General features: G+C 40.4%; 1 protein-coding gene across 1 annotated transcript; it reads right to left on the bottom strand.

Annotated features, from left to right (window-relative positions):
* Nucleotides 1-4,999: 4,999 nt before the first annotated feature.
* LOC139721072 (uncharacterized) lies at nucleotides 5,000-20,215 on the bottom strand. Its single transcript, XM_071632402.1, has 18 exons — nucleotides 20,074-20,215; nucleotides 18,885-19,028; nucleotides 18,297-18,410; nucleotides 17,548-17,883; nucleotides 17,122-17,233; nucleotides 16,320-16,462; nucleotides 15,826-15,966; nucleotides 14,679-14,863; nucleotides 13,144-13,273; nucleotides 12,385-12,548; nucleotides 11,565-11,779; nucleotides 10,364-10,514; nucleotides 9,777-9,896; nucleotides 9,105-9,211; nucleotides 8,503-8,775; nucleotides 7,130-7,294; nucleotides 5,862-5,959; nucleotides 5,000-5,233 (listed from the first exon to the last, which is right to left on the bottom strand). The coding sequence occupies exons 1-18, from the start codon at nucleotides 20,182-20,184 to the stop codon at nucleotides 5,000-5,002; spliced, it is 2,943 nt and encodes a 980-aa protein (XP_071488503.1). The 5' UTR covers nucleotides 20,185-20,215.
* Nucleotides 20,216-21,048: the final 833 nt, after the last annotated feature.

The raw sequence follows: 21,048 nt of genomic DNA, 5'->3' as shown, positions 1-21,048 counted from the left end.
GTTTGTTTGTTTGTTGTTTTTTTTTTTTGGGGGGGGGGGGTGGTGGGGTAAGGGGTCTTTTAAATCGTGAGTAGGCATACTCTATATGTGATAGTTGTGCTACTAGCACCTAACACGTCACTTAGTATATATGCAAGAAGTTGTACCCTTTTTTCTGCAATACGGTCAAAAATTGGAGGGCGGCTTGAATGCTCACAAGCAGCAAAGAACTATTGTCACAGTCCAAGAACAAGATATCTGCACAGCTGTAGGTCACATTGCGTGTGTGTAGAGAGCAATATCATCTATGATGTAGAAGTACCATCTGCGATGCATTATAATTATGATGTACACTGTACTCGTCTTCCGCGTTACACTGTTATAAATATAGGAAATACACAACTCACTTGAAACGTGCAAATATGTGACCCGTGTTGTAGCTTGGCTTTGATATTTTTTGTGTCTGTGTTTGGATATGTGTGTGAGCATGCCAGAGACTACATCACAATATTCTTTATCAGCTATTAAACACATGGAGCAACACACACGTTTATAGTCAACTTTGCTAAGTTGAATCCATCTGGACTGAAGAAACAGCTTCGACTATTAAGAGAAAATTCCACTTATGATGGATTAAAATTAATACAATATAAAGAGTTAAAAATGTCTTCGACTTAGACAATATAGTCATATACAAGTGCTTTGCAGCGCTGCAATCCTTGCATTTAACTTCAAATTGGTTGAGGTCATGAGGCATATGGTATACTATTATATACACACCAGGTGTAAACTAAAGGGTATGATTTGTTATTATATGCATCATTGAAGTTTGCTTATAAGCACACACACACACACACACACACACACACAATGTTACAATGTCATACACAAGCTCCGAGAAAGAAAGATAAACATAGCCTAGAGATTGATATAAAAAAAACAAAAACAAAAGAAAAGCATGTACAATGTACTACATGCCATCCTGAAAAAAACAACAAAAAACAAACAAAAAAAATCATACATTACACAATGCAAGTGTGCTATGTTGTGCTGCACTTATTAGAGAGCCAAAGTGGTGAAAAGGTGCTAGTATTGAGGTAAAATGGGCATCTTACTGAAATGTAAACTTGGGAATGTTTCCCCCATAAGCATGTATCTTCCCTCTCCCTCTCTCTCTCTCTCTCATTCTATCTGTCTCTCTTCCTTTCCCCTCTTTCTTTTTTTCCCCCTCCATCTCTGTTTTCTTTCTCTCCAACTGATATTATCTAAGGCTTTTAGAAAGGCTTGTATGACGGAAAATTGTTGAATTTCTCACGAGTCTGTCATAGTTATGTTCTTTATAAATCACAGTAGGGTTCTCCCATACTATCTGTAAATCTTTACTTTCTTTTTCAAAAGGAAGTGTGTATTAAAAGCTTTCTGTGTAAAAAGGAAAATGCAAAAAATCTGACAACTGCACACACTAAGAAATATGATATGGAAAGAAAAATAGGAAATAGAATATTTTGGTGTTGAAGGATTTATTTCGGTACAGTTCATGCAAAGGTAATATAATAGCATCTTATCCTGGCCTGCTACAATTATTACCAAGACTGGCATAGAATTGGGAAACACAAGCAAACAAACAAAAGAAACAAATGCTTTGTTACAGGTACTAGTACCAAGTTTGCACTGACACACCGCCTGATATATGAACTCAACAACAAAGTAAGCAATTTTATGGTTATTATACGAGTAAAATGATGGGGAAAACTGCTCGTTGCCATGAATGCCTACTGCCAAACAATGTTACAAGGCTGGCAGACAGGAAAAAGCCATAGCATCAATTGGCAGTTTGAAAATCTGCCATCTGTGTCGTAGTCGAAAGAAGATGGAGAAGAAGAAGAAGAGAAAGAAAAGGAATAAGATGAACATAAAGGAGAAGAATAGGAGGAGAAAGAAAAGGAAGAAGAATATGACTAAAAAGAAGAAGATTAAAATGAAGAGGAAGATAAGGAGGAAGATGAAGAGAAAGAAGATGACAGACGAAGAAGAAGATGAAGACAAAGGGAACAGCAAAGAGAGATACCCAGTTCTCTCATGCAAAATAAATAAAGACAGTCTTGGGCTACTGACAACAAATTTTGTCCCCCAGTTTTTGCTCCTCAATTTTATCTTGCTATAAATCAAATCAACTCGGTATGTCTAGTTTTTCAACCCTCTATGACTATGCCTAAGACAAAATGCCCATTTGTTACAAATTACCAACTCATGCAGACCTGGGGGGATGCTTCAAAATTCATGACATAACAATCGGCAATCATAAGGTGTAGTTCATTCAAACGTCGTTCAATGGATACATTCCTCGCGGGATGATGTCACAACTGAAGTACGACAGCAACATGCCTCTCAACCACTACCAAAGATTGGTGGCTGCATTCTGTGATCCCGACTACTTTGTCACAATGCTAGGCCAGTTTCGATCTTTGAAGAGAGTAACCAAAAGTGAAAGCTCTTTTGAAGGGATGCACCAACACATTAACCCGTTGAGGATGGGCTGATTTTGCTACAACATTCATTTCCCATAGACACTTATTGTCCTCAACGGGTTAAGGAATGGACGATGAACATAGTATGAGCAAGTCTAAGAGACACTAACCCTCTGATTACTGAAATCAGGTGCACAATGTGTCAACCCTATGGGAGAATTATACCATCTCAGAGGCACTGGGGTTATAAGGCTGAGACCATTTCAAAGTTATTGAGTCACCTGAGACAGCATTTTGTTGGCTGTTGTATGCTCCTGTCACTTCATACATAGTTATACATACGCTCAGCTTCCTCATTTGTATCCAATGGTACATACACAGTAACTGTACAATGTGGCTAAACAATGCACACAGAAACTGACTACAGGTAGGCTATGTGAGTAGTCCTCTTGAGGAAAACTGAATGTTCTATCAACGGAGAGTGGCATTTTTCTACCAGAATATAAACTTGGGACATTCTTCTTAATTACCAGTTTATGAGTGCTGAGAATGACGAGGAACAGCCTTAAAGAAAGAGGTATAACAGTGAGCTCTTGTTGGAACTTGCCAAAGAAAAAAAATTTTTTTTTTTGAGAACAAACACTATCCAGAAATAAAAACAAAAAACTCACAGTCCTTACAGGCCTTTACACATAGTGTCAAACACATTCTCTGCATAAGCACCTCATTAAAAATAATAAATAAATAAATATACAGAACATTGGAACTGTGACCAATTTTACATTAACCCATTGAGGACGAGTCCCGAGTATACTCAGGCAGGCGTCTATGAGAAATGCGTGTTGTAGCAAAATCAAACCGTCCTCAACGGGTTAAGGCATCAGGTGAATTTGGACATTGCTTAAGCCCACTAATGCAAGGGAAGGCAAGTTTCTTGCGCTGATGAGAGAAACTCAAATTCGGTTCTTCCAAGGGAAGTCTTGGATATATTTGTATGACCAGGCTAGATGTGGAAGTTGGGATGTCCATAGGATGTAACACGAGATGATAAGCTGACATCTATGCAGCCTCTTCTTTGCCATTCAACAATCTGCTCTGGGCATCATCATACCGCAAGCATGAAATTCATACTGAACATAGCACAATTCAGAACGTCTCTACTGCAATTACCCAGAGGTTGATTTCGTGATTTTGTGCAAGGCGTAAGTGATGTGATGTTACACAGAATGCTTTGGTGCTTCTGAAATACACTGGTTTATACCATTACATATCTTGGATATGATTTTTTTTTTTTTTTAAAGTGTTACAATAAAAAGTAATTTTCAAGAGTGGCTCAATATCTCATGTGCAAAATTATGCAGACTAATTATTTCTGTCAAATCCATTTCAACTATTTCCAGTTGCTGAAATCTACTCCACAGCATAATATTTCATTTAAAAAAATTCAGTTCAAAAACTTAGAAACTCGGAATATTCCATAAATAAAACTCTGTAAATAAGTGAAGCCATTGGTTGGTGAATCAGTAATCTTGGGTAGCACATTTTCAGGCAAAGCACATATACAGTCCAGAGAAATGAATATATTCACACTATCATTACATGAACATTATATTCTTTTTTTCGTTGTGAGCCCCTAGAGGGTGAGTCTTTTAATATGTTATACAACACCTAATTAGAATGTAGCTATCCGATTGGTCGATTTCCCATCATGTGACATTTAGTTCATTGTTCCATCGCACACTGTGGCTGTCAGCAGTGCAATTCTGTTTGAGCAAAAATGGATAGTGCACGGCTGACGTCACCCATTTCCATTGACTCCCGTGTGAAACTCACAATTGACTTGAAGTTTTTGTCCATTGCAAGGCTCTGATGTCACAACAAACATTTGCTGCGCACACTCAACAATTACAAGCGTGCTTACAAGCGCGTACTTTTGTCATTATTTTTGGAAAAAACTTCAACTGATCAGCTTTGCATACTTACATACACAGTGACTGTGACTGTGTGGCTACTCATTCCTCTTTCACAGAAAATGGTTGCCATTTCTGTGCTAAATTCAAGAATCCGTGTGGACCACATCTGTTGACGTTTGAGGAGTTGTATAAAACGAATAGTGTATGGTCTTTACTTGTGCAATGGAACAAGATTTCGCACTCGGTGAAAGATGAGGTGCACTATTCAACTTCGCTTTGCCTCATTGAATGATCCACCTGTTTTCTGTCAGTTTTGACATCTCATAGGATTCAAATCCTAAAAAAAGAAAACATAATGCCTCCGGCGACATTTCGTGGCGGAGGCATAAAAAACAGCTGCCGCATATGTACTGGCTGCTATTAGGTGCAGAATTCTACTTAGGTAGTAGTAAACTGGCAGAACCATACCTCTTGTCAACAGATGGCATGGACACATCTAAGACTCTTACAATGGAGATTGCCAAAACACACACCCACCAACCCACACTTACATACACACACACAAAATGACTCCCCTTAATTTGCATAGATGCTCATGTCACGGGAAATGAATTCTGGAAAGTGCTTCTTGTGATGACATCACACAACATCAAGGGCAAGCCTGGTGTCTCTCAGGTAGTAGGTAATCGTCCGCTCTCCCCGCCTGGAGCTGATGCGGGGTTCCAGGCAGCACTCCATCTTGGGATGCTCAGCGTCTGCCATGCCCTCGTATTCCTCCCATTGGGGACAGAGTCTCATCATTTGGTCCTCCAGTTGGACCTTGCTCTCCTCATCAACGAGGAGATTGCTCGCGGGGACTCCAAAGAAGAGTTCCTGAAGGGATGTACATAAGAGGAGAGATTACAGTACGTTCTCTTTCATCACCACCAATGCCAGTGCATCATAGCGATTGGTCACAGGTAGTCACAAAATGCAGGGCAAAGAGCAGGGTAGAGAATCATGATTTTTTTTTGACATGATGACCAGAAACAGGCTACCAATAATATTCACAGAGCCCTGGAAATATCTTCCAAGATTTCAGCTACTCATGGCTTGTAGTATTAGCATGGTAATTACTGTGAAGTTCTCCTCAAGCTGGCATAAAGACACAAAGCTCTTTCTCCACATTTTGTTGTTCTTGTTTGCTTTTTTTGTTTTTTAGCTCATGCATCTACTTCTCACCTCAGCCAAGGCAGCTAATCAGTAAATGTACACAGGAATGACAGTCAGACAGAAGGACATACATACATACACACATGCATACACACATTATGCACAAACATACATACATACATACATACTTATGACAGGCATATTATTTGACAGACAGACAGAAAGACAGACAGAAAGAAACACACACACATGCAGTATACAGTACACACATTCACATGGACAGACAGCTCAAAAGACAAACAGACAAACAGACAGACATAAACAAGCAGCACGGAGCCTGTCTACTCACTGCATCTTGCCCTTCCAAGATGGCCTCCAGAGTCTTTGACGAATCCTGAAGACGGAGTTTCAGCCAATAACGATACTGCAGTACGACCACCTCAGCGTCTGTTTGGACAGGAGGAATGTGTTCATCACAAGAGATTTAGGCTGCATGTAGCATTTATCTGCCTCCAGATAGAGAGAATCCCTTTTCCAAACGCCTTTCTAATGACATCTACAAACGTGGTTTAAAATGCAATTCTTGGGGTGCGTCATTTATCTAGCCATATTAAAATCAAGATTCAAGGGTTACGCCACTGCGGACCTTCATTGTGTCCTTTGACCTGATAAGTAGAGGTCAACTTTTTTAGCAGACATCGTGTACACTGGAAGATGAACTTGGTAGCTTGGAGATATAAACACACTTCAAAGTGGCATTATGTTTATCTACTTGCAGAAAGGCAATGGTAGTCCCAACCGCATTTCAAATGCCCCGTGAATAGCACTTCAAATCAGCATTTCTAATCATGTTTGAAAAAACTGGTGCATTTATCTATCGCCCAAAAATTCCTCAAATGTACTTACGATCATGATTCTGCCTCAGAATTTTTTAGATATATGCACAAGTTGTCACAACAATCATACTTTCGGTCAACAATTTAGCATCTGCAGTACAACCCTTGCCCTTTTTAAACCATCATTATCAGTTTGGGTTAATATTTGCTTCTGTTTTTTTTTTTTTAAAACAAAACAAAGATTTGATCCCAAGGCCATAACATTTTTGGTTTGATTACAGTGAAAATTTGTTAGTAGGCAGATGGAAGACTTGTGTGGCTTTTGTATTATTACCTTTTCTCATCTAAACATATGTCTGCTGCTAATATCATAAATTTTATAAAAATGTGTAAAACTCACAAACTCCTTCATTTTCCAATTACTGTAAAGTGGATATTTTCGCACGACTAATTTTTCGCGCTTCGCCGGGTAAGAAGAGTTTCGCGTGTTTTTAATTCCGCGGAATCATGACATCACGCACAGGAGCATATGGCAAGCAAAAATATTCGCGTGCTTTTATTTTCGCACTAGTTTCTGGTTGCGCGAAATGCGCGAAAATTTCAACACTGCGAAAATTTCCACTTTTACAGTATAGATTCAACCTAATGAATTCCCCACCACTTTGCTTGTTTGATTTTACTCTATTCATCCAAGCCACCTTGGACACAGTTTGGAATTGTATTTCTAAGGATATTATCCAGCCCCGATCGCATCTGTAATATTGAATCCATTTGCCCTCACCTTCTGCTTGGTCTGGGCAGCACACAGGGCAGATGTAGAGCTGCGTGGTGGGCCCACTAGGGTTCCCCCTGGCCCCAGTCCAAAGATCCCTCATGAGAACCTTGGGTACCCGCTGCAGCTGAAGACCCTGCTGCATGAGAGACAGGCTGTCCTGGACGGTCAAGTCTTTGTGGAAAGACAGAACAAAGAGACCATCAAAATCAACTAGCAAAACACAGCACAATAAGCCAGTTCGTTTTTAGCTCACATTCACATTTGGTAAAAATGACCTTTCCATTATCTTGGTTGGTTAAGCATTCATTGGTTTTAAAAGTGACATAATGCATAAGCTTGCCTGATGTAACAATTTATATGGAATTCAAGTTCAAACAAAGAATGAACTTGCGTAGACCACGTAACCAGAATGGTCCATCAACTTGGGGAAGCATCCATTTCTTTGTGTTTTCATTGCAAGCTTTAACAAACCTTTTTCTGTTAATCTTGCCAAAATACCAGGCCTGCAGCCTGTCAGGTGGATGTGCTGACAAACACCATTTATATGGATAGCATGATTGAATAATCATTGCATCACAGATGCTAATCCCAGTTAATTTAAAAAGCACCATGACTCATGGTACAAACGACCTTTTTTGCTCATACACAAAGTGCCACTGCGAACTGGCTTTTAATACAAAACATTCCTTTTAAGATCCACAAATTGCATTGATCTCGACATTAGAGGAACAGTAACAATGTCCATAATGAGAAAAGCGAGAATTGCTTAGCATTCACTGACAGAACAATCTAGGAATCTCAGATAAGGTCGAGTACTTCCTCAATATAAACACAAAAGTAACTTTCCACCTATAATCTATCTATCCTATGCTCAGATGTCAGGATTGTCAATACCCACATTAAGAATAAAAAGGTTAAAGATGCTAGCAATCAGCACCAAATCATGTCAGTAGCTGTTTCACTATGCAGATTGTACAGCATGAAGAAGAGACTGTATGCGCCACATACTTCGCTAGGTTTTTATTTTCTTGAATTTTGCAAGTCCAGTGCTATTCCAAAATTCAACAATGCATGAAAATATCAACTCTGGCCCCAACATGGATGCCACATGCATGTGGTACTTTTCCCATGTTCATTTCATTTATGTTCCCCAGTGCCATGATACTTTAATAATTGCCACAGATTAATAAGCACCTATAAAGGCAATCAGAATGGTTCCCTTAAAAAGTCAAGGGCTTTGAAGAAGATTTTGAAATACAGTCGTATGAGGCTAATAGGAATGACCGCATATGACTCCCCCCCCCCAAAAAAAAAACAACAACAACAACAAACAAACAAACAACAACAACAACAACCCATAAATAATAATGCAAAGTTACCTTGAATGTATGCCAGAGAAATAGTTCTTTCCTGACCATCTCCAGATGTTGGCTGAACCACTGCTGTCACTCTTTGCACCTTCTGAGGTGTCTTTTGTCTGTGCTGCCTCTTCTGAGGCGTCTTCTGTCTGTGTTGTCCCTTCTGAGGCGTCTCCTGACTGCGTTGTCCCTTCTGAGGCGTCTCCTGCCTGCGTTGTACCTTTTGAGGTGTCTCCTGCCTGCGTTGCACCTTTTGAGGTGTCTCCTGCCTGCCATGAGATTTGTCAGGTGGATCTGGAAGAACAAGGGAACATAGGGTGAGGTCACATAACACTAAGGTGTACAATTCCTCGGCACAACTTGTCCATTTCACTTTCTGGAAAATTATGCCCTATTTGTTGTATAAACAAGACAAACTCATTTACATGGATGATGTACGCGTAGGATGAGCAAACCCTCATTCCAGCTGTCTCTGTTTCTCAGGAAGATTTTCAGACTCTGTACGGTAATAAACGTCACTTCTCAATGTGCCTTACCGCTGTCACATTCTCCCAAACTAAAAGATTTATCTCTGACACTACTAATGTGGCTAGCAAGGAAGCCAGAAGGGCATAAAATCTCACCCCGGGTTTCACCTTTCCTCTGGAGAATTCTCTGGCTCCTGCGAGTGGGAGAGCTGGCCTTCTCTGGTGTCTCATTCCTGGGATGACCCACATCCTTTTTAGATGGACTGCAGAGAGAAAAGAAGAACAGACGATGAAGATGCTGCAAAGCAGAATGCCATAGTCCAGGTAGTATTAAACTTTAACTGCAGTGAGTTTTTAGGTGGATGTCTCGTGGGGCTGAGACCACATTGCCTTGTTGTAGTAATGGGGAGATGACATATGAAAGGTGACAGCATACATTAGATTCAACAATTGAATCTGAAAGCACTTTGTGAAATTAAAGATAAAATGCTAGAGTGCAGAAATTAGAGTGGTAGGTGATACCAGTCACTGGGATGTAAATTAGCAAAATATGCAAATGAGCTCAAAGGGAAACAGGTCTTGAGTGCAAGGAATTACAAACTCAAAGAAGGGATTTTCATCCAAGTAGTCAGCTCCTCTATCTACACCAAATGCAATGGAAATTATTTCATTGTGTAAGTCACTATTATCAAAGTTGTACTTTATCAATCTTTTTTTTAGGGGATAGGAGGGAGGCAAAAAAAAAAAATTGTTTTCTTGTATACAGAGATACGTCCAAAGGAGTTTCTATGAGAGATTTGATCTTGAGGTTTCACTTGCTATACTAACGTGGTCTGTGATTGATCCTGAAGTCGCCTCTTCCGGCCCAGCCTGGTTGTGACTCCAGGCTTGCTCTGTCCCTGCCTGGTTACAAATGTGACTCCATTCACTGGCTGGGGAATTCTGCAGCTAAGGGTGAAAAAAGGGCAAAAGGAAGGTTCAAAATATATTCAAAACAACTCTGTACAATAATTTCACTTGATACTGGGAGATACCTTTAACAGAATCTGTTGCTGTTACAATTTGTGTGCTCTCATCAGTCCGACATGTTCATTATGATGCTGGCCTGGCATAATCAGATGACTGATATTGCTAATGAGTACTGCATGAGCTGTTATTTTTGCGTACAGATATTTTCACAAATGAGGAGGTAACAAATATTTTCGTGAGATGTTGTTAAAGCCAGTTGACACTGAGGCTATCATACGTGCACAGAGATACTAGTCCATACCTTAATAACATGTGGCAATATTTCCACATGTCATTGAATTCGTAACGCAGCGGTGATTAGAGAATTTTGCAAAAATTAAATCCTCGCAAAAATAACAGCTTTTATGGCATTACGATCATGCATCAGAATGTCTGGCAATGATTACCTCAGTCTGCATTTGGGACAAAAGAGACTGACAAACTCCTCCACAGCCCTCGGCTGGTAGTCCACCACTCGGGCCTTGGTGCGGAACACGATAGAGCCATCGAGCACCTGTTGTAGGGTGGAGAACCTCGTGTCGTAGTTGGCGGTGATGACTGGGGAAGGTAAAGCAGAGCAAGGATGAAGGAACAAACAATACGTACATTAATATGGTACGGACATTAGGATCAAAGAACAGTGCAGTTCTTCCTAGGTGAGTTTTCAAACTCTGTCGTCGGTACACCTTCGATCTCATGGCTGGAAGATGCGACACAGCTGAGAATTGGCTGTTGAATTTGACTGAAATCAGTCATGATTCCTTGGCAAAGAGGATTATCAGCCCTGAAAACTCGGAATAAATGGTCATATTGCAGGTTACGATAACATGCAAACACAACATAAAACCTTAAAGCATTTACAATAAATACATGAGAGACAAGACGGCAAGCATGAGCGTAAGAATATGAAGAATCACCAGCCTCTCAAGTAGAGTTTGGAGTGCCCCACTACTGCAAATTACCAGATAAGAGATCTCACAGTTGGGATGGGCAATGGAGTGATGATTTCTTTTCAGAAAAAGAAAGATAAAAAATTAGTGCTCGGACAAACATTGGTATTGATCCTGGTGTTATATTTTTGGGCCTTCACTTAAAGGTACGTGGTCCCGGGTGTTTTAGTCAAAGGCGTACACTGGCGCACGGCGCAAGTTTCCTATAGAAGTCCGATCCACTGTAGTCAGTGGTCAGATCACAGTTCGGCTCATGAATCGGCTATGGGGGATGAAAGCTTTAGCAAATTTCTTTTGTGATGTCATTATAAGAAGCACTTATGCACGCACCCTGGCATTACTACAGACTGTGTGATGTGCAGAGAAGACAACGAAGGCAACGTTACTTAGCAACACCTACGCGCTTTACTCTTGATGACAGCTCAACTTTGGCTATCTTCGTATCAATGCTGTCGGCAGTATCATCAACAGCACCCTCTACACTACCGGGACTATGCACTTTTAAAAGAAGACAAGATACTAGGAAAAAGACCTAACTCTTTGATTTCTTGCAGACAAATGGAACAGATATACAAAGAAACGGAGGTAAGTGGGGATGGAGCAGGCCAAAAAGAGAGCACAAATAAAAACAACCAACCGACAAATGTTGTTTCAATACCTGAGGCAGATTTCTGCATACACCTTGGTTCCTGATCACTGTCCAGTGAATCCAGAGCATTGCTGACACTCCTGGGCTGAGCTTCTGCATGGTCAAGCATTGCAACATCCTGCCAATCCAGATCCATGTCACTGGTCAGTGATGACCGGCCATTGACGGGTGAGGAGTTGGGCTGGGAAATGGATCGGTGATTCTTGGTGACTTCTAGCATTTTTCTTTTTAAAAAGGGGGGAGAGGATCATTAGACACACTGAAAGGAAGAATGTGTAATGCAGAATCCTAACAAGAGAGTTCCACTTGGAAACACTTTGTAGGAAAGATCATTTTGGCCGCCATTAAACAAGGGACCACGGTTTCAGGACTCTGCTCTTTCATAATATTGATAATCTGAACATAGTGCAAAGAGTTTAGGTTCACCATGAAGTCAGAGGTCCATTTAAACAAAAAGAAATGCTAACTAAATATGGCGTTACAAATTGCAACCACACATCTAAGGGTTAACAAATCAGTTAACAAATTAGTTAAAACTTGGTAGTAAAGGATCTTTCTGTCTATGAATGCAGGTAATAACAAAATGTAAGGTGATATGGGTAACTCCTGTTATATTAAAGTCCTCGGAATGAGCAGTTTCTTTCGTTATATTGAAATTTCATTATAGCTGGATAATACAGCACATGAAGATATATCAATACTAGTAACATTTTGGGGGGACCTGAATTTTTACTTCATTGAAACACAAATTTTGTTATAGCTGTGTTTGTTATAAAGGGAGTGCAATAAAAAGAATTTTGACAACTGAAACCTGCTTGGTAAATCTCACTTCTTAGTGCTTCTCAGGTCTTCTTCCCACTCAGCAATGGTGGCGAGACCCCGCCCGTACGATGTCCCACGATGCAACACCAGCTCGATCATTGTGGGGACAGTAGCTGATGCTGGAGTGTAAGGGGCTGCGTGCAGGTTGTACAACCTTACAAAATCACCAGGCTACCCGAGAGGAAGAAAGAAATAGGGATGCAATCATATGTGAATATTCCATTTTTTACTTGATCTAGGACACAAATCATGTAGTACATGAGGCAAAATACCTGCATGATGTGGATTGCCATTGAATGCACTTCTAGTGTGTTGAACATGGACAGCAGCAAAATGCACTGAAATATCAAAGGTGAATTCATTTGCGATACATCACTGAATAACATGATGTCCACGAATTAGCAATGCTTAGATTGACAAAATCATGAATTATCAAAGCTCTTTCCTTCATGTATCATGCCCGAGAGTATCTCTAAGAGAAGACTTTGAGGATTTCAAAGAGATTGACTATGGCACCTTGTGAGTGAGAAAAACATGTTCAATCTTTGCACACACACACACACACACACACACACACACACACACACACACACACACACACCTCAGTAAGGTCTCATCGAACAATTTGTTGCAGAGTGTATATGATGTTATCTTGCACAATATCAGTCTGTCTCTCTCTGCATTGGCAGACAGGCGATATCAAATTGAGGAAAAGCAAGCCACAGCCCTGCAAATGAGTGGATGTCGTGGTTGAACCATTTATTACCTTCAGCTGCTGTCCCGCTACCATGTGGTTGTCGTAGAGGGCGACGTCTACCGTCAACCCTTCGGCCCTGCATGCCAGCTCCGTATCCCACTTGACTTGCACCTGGGAGACATCCAGACATCGCACCGGCCTGGTGTGAACACAGCACTGCATTTTAACCTCTTTCACGACCAGTGTCACAAAACGACATTGACGTCACATTCACAAAATTTGCCAATGGCAATATCGGAGTGAACAGCTGATAAAATGGGCATCACATGACAGGCTTGCAGTATCTCATATTCACATGACATGCCTTACGATTTACTTTGATATACTGGTAGTTGGAAATATGTATTGAAAGTATGATATTGGATACAGTCACTGGTGAGAAATAAGAACTATATATACACACTAGGTGCATGCAAGAAGTTGCACTTCTTGAAGTTCCAATAGCAAGCAGCCTGTATCCCCACTTTTATGTGATGAGAGCTTGAATAATCATTAATTGACTCCATGTACAGTTCAAAAAGGCTAGACATTTACACAAACTCTTGGTGTGCCACTATGTAAACTCCAAATGTGACCCGCTACAACAAAAGGATCCTAAAGTCGCTGACGGGTGAGCCGAGAAAATCGAGTTTGAAGTCAGATCACCAAAATCTGTCAAAATGTTCGGATTTCTTTTTTTACATAATTTTGTAGTCTAATGTATCTTCTATCATCTGCCAAAATTTCGAAGCAAAATGATCAAAGGAAATGCCTGAAAATAGCATTTTTCTGGGCCATGCTTGGCTCGCCCGTCAGCGACTTAGGATCATTTGTTGTAGCGGGTCACAAATGATTATGAGACTGCAACGCCTGTTCAAGTTACGTTTTTGGCAAACATTTTGTTTTTCAAAGCCAAGTAACTTTATAGAAGCATTTATGCTAGAAATGCAGTACAGCAAAGTTGTACAGAACATGGCAGGCTTTGCTGTTTTGTAAATGGTATGACAAAGCTCTGGCTATTTTTGCTTCCAATGGCTAGCATTCAAATCATAACCCCAAAACACACTGCAAAATTGTGTTACGGTCATGTTTACACTTATTTTCCTAAATAGGTCTGGGAGGCATAACTCTTTGAAGACACAACCTCAACAGAAAGTCAGACTTGGAGTCAAACTGTAAGAACATTCTGTATTACTGATATTCTTGCCCACACACTATCGATTCCTAAAGAAGTTGTACATTTTGAAGACCCATGTATCATCTCTTCTTCATTCTATCCATCCTTCAGGATAAAATTCTAGTGCTAATTGTGATGTCAAATGATACTATGTTTTAAAGTTTGTCATGCAAGTTTCACTTCCTCCATGAAAAGGAAGACTTTGAAAAAAATGATCATCTGCACTACTCACACATGTCTCACGAAAGTATGACATGTAATTTGAGGTCAATTTTAAGGACAGACCTGCATAGCATCGTTGTAAACTGCACAGGCAAATACACTTTGGGAAGGCAGAGAGAAGACAATGGCCTTCATAATGGTAAAAGGAACAGTCTGCAATATTTACCACTTGTACTTGGTTCCATCCCAGACTTTCAGCAGGACACAGCTCTCAGACGGGATGATTGCCACGGCAACGATCTGGCATATGAGGTCAAAGTATTCCTTAGCGACAATCTGGGACAGGGTCCAGGTCTTGCTGGCAAAGGGGATGGCTGTCTGCTGGGCAGCCCACTTTCGCAGTTCCTCAACCTGTTGGGTGCAGATACCCATTAAGAATACACGTTAATATGAAATGACAGAGTCAGCAAACAATCCAATCATGTTGCATTAAGTCTCTCCTTGCGTGTTATCATTTTTGTGCTAGTTCAGCAGAGGTTGACATTGGTAAAAATGGTCATACTGTATAATGATGCCCATTCATTATATAGATGATGACTGGCGGGGGAGGGACATACCGAATGTTCCACCTGAAGGGTTTGAAATACTATGAGGGAGGTTATAAGTCCCGAGACGAAGTCCAGGGACTTATAGCCTCCCGAAATAGCGTTTCAAACCCCCGAGGGTGGAACGTTTGGTACATGTTCCCGACAACAAAAGTCATCATCTGTTATATTATATGGGTTAGTCAAATACGTCAACGTCAACCACAAAGATCGTAGAGATTCAGTGTACAGTATAGTACGAACTTTGCAGCCACGGCCACACCATGTACCAGCATAGCTATAGCATGCATGTGCAGCTAGCACTACACACTACATAGCTCGCTCGCGCAGAGCCAAATTCACTGTGCGCGCGCGGTCCTAGGCCTTCTGTCATTTGTTACGTGGAAATGTTTCCCATGGGAGAACATTACCATGAATGTTCGCCCATGGGAGAACATAACGAATGTACCTCAATCACGTGACTCTGTTTAGCCAATCACCAACCAGTATTTGACTAACCCATTTAATATAGTATTATAATTCCCCATTCTCTGACATCTGGGTCTGTTCACTCTTTCCCTTATCACTTTTCCTCATTACACTCATCTTTTAACATCACTGTGTGAAGGTAGCGGCATAGAACTTGAATTCTGTGACAGGATTTATATCAGAGATATCGAATGTAGATCTTGAATCACAAGGTCATCATATGTTCATAATCAGCAACCTGATTTTCAAAAAACAGAGCAGAAAATTTGAAGTGAGAAGAAAAGTTCTCAATATCTCTACCTTTTTCTTGTCCTCATCAGAGAATGTGAAGCCAGGACTAGATGACCTAGGTTCGATCGGAGTCCCTGGCTTGCCGTCAAAAACCAGGCAAGAAAAGCCATTACCTTTGAGGCCCTGGTAGTTGGCTCCAAATTTTCTCACCTGCAAATGGAGAGACAAACTTCTTTTAATAAACAACAGCAAAGAAGCTTGGAATTCCAGAAAAACAAACTGACCTCAGGGGGCAAATAAAATAGAAATAATTTTGAAGCTCTGTCTTCAAAACTATTACATATTGCCAGACTCTCCTGGCCCAGAAATTCATCATATCGGACTGAAACAAGTCAGCTAAGATGGGTAGATGGTTGATCACTCCTGCATCATGCCAATCATTCATATGATCACTTGGCATAAAACAGAAAGAAAACAAAACAAAAACAAAAAAATGCTATTAAAAACAAAAGACAGCTTGGATGTATGCAAGCGAAGACAGGTTTAAGAAGCTCTTGTTTTACCTTTAGCCTATGAAGCCTGACAATGTCTCCGATTCGGTGGACGTTCGGAAGTTCGCGGAGCTCTTGTTTGAAGAGAACGCATTTCAGGCCGTGTTCTTCCGAGTCCACTGACGGGTCCACAATGGTGAGAAGCATGCAGTAATCTAGTAGAGATGATTGTGTGTGCATGTTTTTTGTGTTGATAAGTGGGTGCATGATATAAGAGTCGATGAAAGAAACGGGAATAGAAAGAAATAAACAATAGAAATGCTATTGCTGACTGCTTCACACTTTCAAGAACAAGCTTTCTTTGTGCACTTGTAAACAAAGAAGAATACTACAGAACATACAATATCGCATATGAAATATATGCAATCAACCCGATGTTAATGTCTATGCTGCAGGCAAAACTTCATGAAGCTACTGTAATACATAAATCTTATCTACGTGGTCAATTACATCATCCACTTTTCACACTTTGATGAATATCATGATGAAAGCTAAGGCAATGTCTAATACAATGTTGCTCAACAACTGAAAAACAAAGCTCTCACAGTTGAGCCCCGGTGTCTTCCCAAAATAAAAATAAGAAAGATTTGCATTTGATCTATACATGTACAACTGGGCCTCAAAAAATCTCTGTAGGAGTCTAAGTGGGCCTCAAATTAAGGTTGAGAGGCATGGACACAATATGCAAGACAGGAGATTCATTAACAAGAAATGCAGCAATTGCAATGTCATCCAGCAACAAGATCATTATTGCCATAGGTAAGGCATAGCACTAGCAATCCGACATGACTAGACCAAAAAAACAAAAACATACCAGGTCCCTTTGTCTTGTACGGCGGCTTGAAGAACTTGACCACCCCATAGACATCTATGGAGTTTGATTCCTTTACTTCGGCTAGCGGCGTGTAGGTGTAGGTTCTGAGCCCCTGAAATCAACAAAAGTTTATCATCAAATAGATAAATACAACAGAATTACTATCATGATACCAACAGTGGCAGTGATACTTTTAGCAAAGTTAGAGCTGCAGGCACACAAGTGTTATCCCCATCACTTTTTAGAGAAGAGTACTGGCAAAACTTTCCTAGAACCCAATCACATGTGGAAAGAGGAGTTCCATTACTTGATCATCTTGAGCACCTGATTGTGCTACTGGGGGTTATTGTACACTGCATGTAGTTTTTACACATGACTACCGTGAAGACACCACATACTATATCATCTGAGAGTACAAATTCCTACCTTCTTGGGTGACGCGTTGCCAGTATCTGTGATTTGGACGACACGAGCGTGGTTATGTCGGGCTGGCGAGGCCTGATCCTCAGGCAGGCTGTTGCTGGGTCCGCCACAGGTTTCCGTCCTCCCTTCTTGGTGGTCAGTTCCACTGTTGACCCCTTCCGCTGGATCGGCTGCCATTGCCCGCGACTCACTGGTTCCCGCTTCCTCAGTACTTCTTGCTGTAGTCGGAGCCATCGCTGCAGATGTAGTTGCAGATGCTGTGCAGGCTGCGCTCACAGCTACTGATTTTGACGGGAGTAATGTTACGCTCGCATCTCCCCCATCATTTTGTGGTTGAACCTGTCCAAGCAAGTAAAGTGAAATCAAGTGGGTCATTTTCAGAAAATAAAATAGTTATAGCATATGTGATATAGTCAATGATGAATAGAGGGGGAGAAATTATTCAATCAAATATAAGATGAATTTGGAGCACACTAGTCATATGTTCAAATGTAGTTCATGTTGTATAAATATGATAAGTGTGTATTCAAGCATCACTTAGACAAACATTTCTGTCCCTCATTTGTTTGGGGCATTCTTTTGGAACATGACAGTAAATAATAAAGACATTAACTGAAATCAGTAAAAGCAAACACAATCCATCCCCCCTCAAAAACAAAACAAAACACAAAACCATAATAAAGCAATAAGTAGGTATGTTAAACACACAGTAATGTCTCATTAGGTCTAAACGGGCTGGAAACCAGTCTTACCCATAGTAGTGGATGGCTCCGCCTTTTGTCGACAATGAGATGGCACAGGTGGTGCTGGTCTTTCTGAAAAGTATGTGAACGCTCCAGCACGGCATTGCTGATGTAAACAATGTCCTGCAAGGAAGGAGGAATCAAGAATCTTGAAGTGGGGGACTGATAATGTAGCTCTACACAGCATGGGACAGTTTTGCGCAAAGATTGTCCGAATATGGCTTTTTAATTGGACAATAACTTACAGACCAACAAATATTTTTCTCATTGAGAATATGAAATTACACCACGAGGCAAGAACTTTAAAATAAATATCTTCTGCACCTATAGACGAGATCAGCAATGGACAATTCAATGCTGATTGAAAGAGTTTTCATAAAGGTAATCACCAATATGCACTTAGACCTGTAGGTCTTACACAGCCATATTACTGTTGGTAGTTTTAGGATAGCCTGCAGCAAGTCTGTGCATTTTTTTTTTAAATTCAAATTTGTTCCTTCATCTAATCAATGTACCCAATATCTCAATTTGTCAAATCAACCTGCACATTATATCAAGGAGCCGAGACTGACCATCTCTGCAAAGGACTTTACTCACCCCAATCTTATACTTGTCCATGCCTTCTGCATATTCACAAAATGTGTAGATGTTGATGCACGCGCCTTGAGCTTCCTGTAAGACTAACTTCAGGACTGGTCTCTTGCCGCTGGTCACAAGTGGCCATCTCACGCTGATGTGACCCTGAGTGTCAAACAGCACAAACAGACAGTAAAAAAAAAAGGAATTGTTTGTTGTTGAAAAGAAAAAGAATTGATGATTACTGTAAAAGTGGATATTTTTGTGCGACTAGTTTTTCGCGCTTGGCCGGGTTAGCAGAGTTTCGTGTGTTTTTAATTCCGCGGAATCAAGACATCAACTACTGGAACGTATGGCAGACAAAAATTGCGTGTGATTCTATTTCTACACCAGCTTCTGGTTGCGTGAAATGCACGAAAATTTCCACTTTTACAGTATATCATAATCATGAAGTGATTGTGTGCATCCTTGGATATTAAAAAGAACAATGCCCTCTCTACACTCTATACTTCCCTCGAGTTCAATATTAAAGTAAACATGAACAGAATATCAAAAGTATCCATAAAAATCAGACAAAATTTACAGAAGTCATGCGAATACAAAGTTTCCTCTGTTTAACACACACAAAAAGTATAAATATTGCTTGCAACCACATATGCATTTAGAACTCTTTTAAAATGACCTGCACAGCTCAGTAACATTCACTAAAAGGCCATTTACTGTATGCTAGTAATCAAGAAAGAGGTAGTGTAATGATGTACCAATATTTATAATGCCAGTTGCTGTTGATTGCATTATTAATATTAATGACCAAAAACATGCTTTGAATAATTTTTGTTTTCTTTGCATTCAATCCGTGGAAGCACTATTGTTAGGTGATGACTTCTTCACTCATAGTTGTACCAGATGTGTTTATCTCATGCTGTACAGCTGTAGTGTAGGTACACTCTATGGTTGCCACCCACCCACAACTAGCACCACACCTTGGCAATAGATTCTACTGTCTCAGGAAATGTAAGATTTTACATTTCATTCCAATACCTTTTTCTAGATTGCACTTCTTATCATTCTCATCATAATGCACATTGTTTTTCTGTAACAGCCTTGCCCTCAACTACAACTGCAGTCATGTATGGTATTACTAAAGTGGTACTAGTGTAGTGGCCAGTGTGTGGTATTTACAGTGGTAGCAAGCAGCTAGTGTACTTACCATCACATATTTGTTGAGCAAGGAGCTGATTGGCTGCAAAGAAGATATCTTTACATGTTGAAGACCATCTAATTCTGATGGAGGGTCAGTTGTTTGACTAACAGCTGCCATGGTTTTATTCCAGATGAGAAAACTCTGCAGAAACAGGGGAAATGTCACATTTTAATAGGTTACCAATAGAACAATGGCAATTAATAGTTCTAACACTTAATTCTGAACAATTGACCTGCCAAATAAGTTTCTTGCTTTTGTTTTTTTGTTTTTTTGTTTTGCTTTTGGGGTTTTTGTTGTTGTTGTTGTTGTTTTTTCAGAGAGAGAGAGCAAGAACTTGGTGTAACATTAGAGCCAATCCACAAGTAAAACCATTAGTCTCTCTTGGCATCTTGCCCTAGGCTCAGGCTCAAGATCACCTCGGTCTGAAACCCCTCCAGCTCCATTTTCCTTACTGCCCACCAGGCAGCAGCTTGAGGTGCAGGCAAAGCACCTAGGTCCTTAGCCCTGCACTCATCACTGACAATACACTGTAGTTGTTTGCTAGTAAGCAAGTGGAAGTGGTTATTTTCATGAGGGTTTAATTTTCGTGAATTTCGCGAATCACAGTTGGATCGCGAATTGAACAACACGCGAAAATGTTGCCGTACACTAGAGCAACAATGCGTGCAAAATACACTGATGTAAATTCTTCTCATTCATCCAGTCGAAGTACAAGATCTAATGCGTGCAAGATATCGTTGGTGTCAATTTGCGAAAACAACATCTCACTACAATGCCTGGGTCCTTCTAATTCGCGAAAATATCTCTTCGCGAAAATAATAGCTTACACAGTATTGTAGTATGTAGGCCTAGTAAAGGCACCTACGACGCGTCTGCATGGTCTGAACGTTGAATTGGCTGTAATTTAGTACTATAGTACAGTCGTGTGACTAGAAATGTAATTAAGTTTATAACTTAACCTCGTCCTACCTACAATTTGTA

Source organism: Diadema antillarum, unplaced genomic scaffold (assembly GCF_040938485.1).
Source record: "Diadema antillarum isolate AM-2024a unplaced genomic scaffold, OU_Dant_1.0 scf00000137, whole genome shotgun sequence".
Classification (NCBI taxonomy): Eukaryota; Metazoa; Echinodermata; class Echinoidea; order Diadematoida; family Diadematidae; genus Diadema; species Diadema antillarum.
This window is presented reverse-complemented; position numbering and strand designations above follow the sequence as displayed.

What these genes read in the sequence shown, in the direction of transcription:
- LOC139721072 (XM_071632402.1), bottom strand. Translation starts at nt 20,184, where the DNA reads ATGGCAGCTGTTAGTCAAACAACTGACCCTCCATCAGAATTAGATGGT. An exon ending in TCAGGCTTCATAGGCTAAAG is followed by an intron (nt 15,967 to 16,319) that starts GTAAAACAAGAG and finishes CTCCATTTGCAG; the next exon opens with GTGAGAAAATTTGGAGCCAA. An exon ending in GAGGAAAGGTGAAACCCGGG is followed by an intron (nt 8,776 to 9,104) that starts GTGAGATTTTAT and finishes TTGTTCTTCCAG; the next exon opens with ATCCACCTGACAAATCTCAT.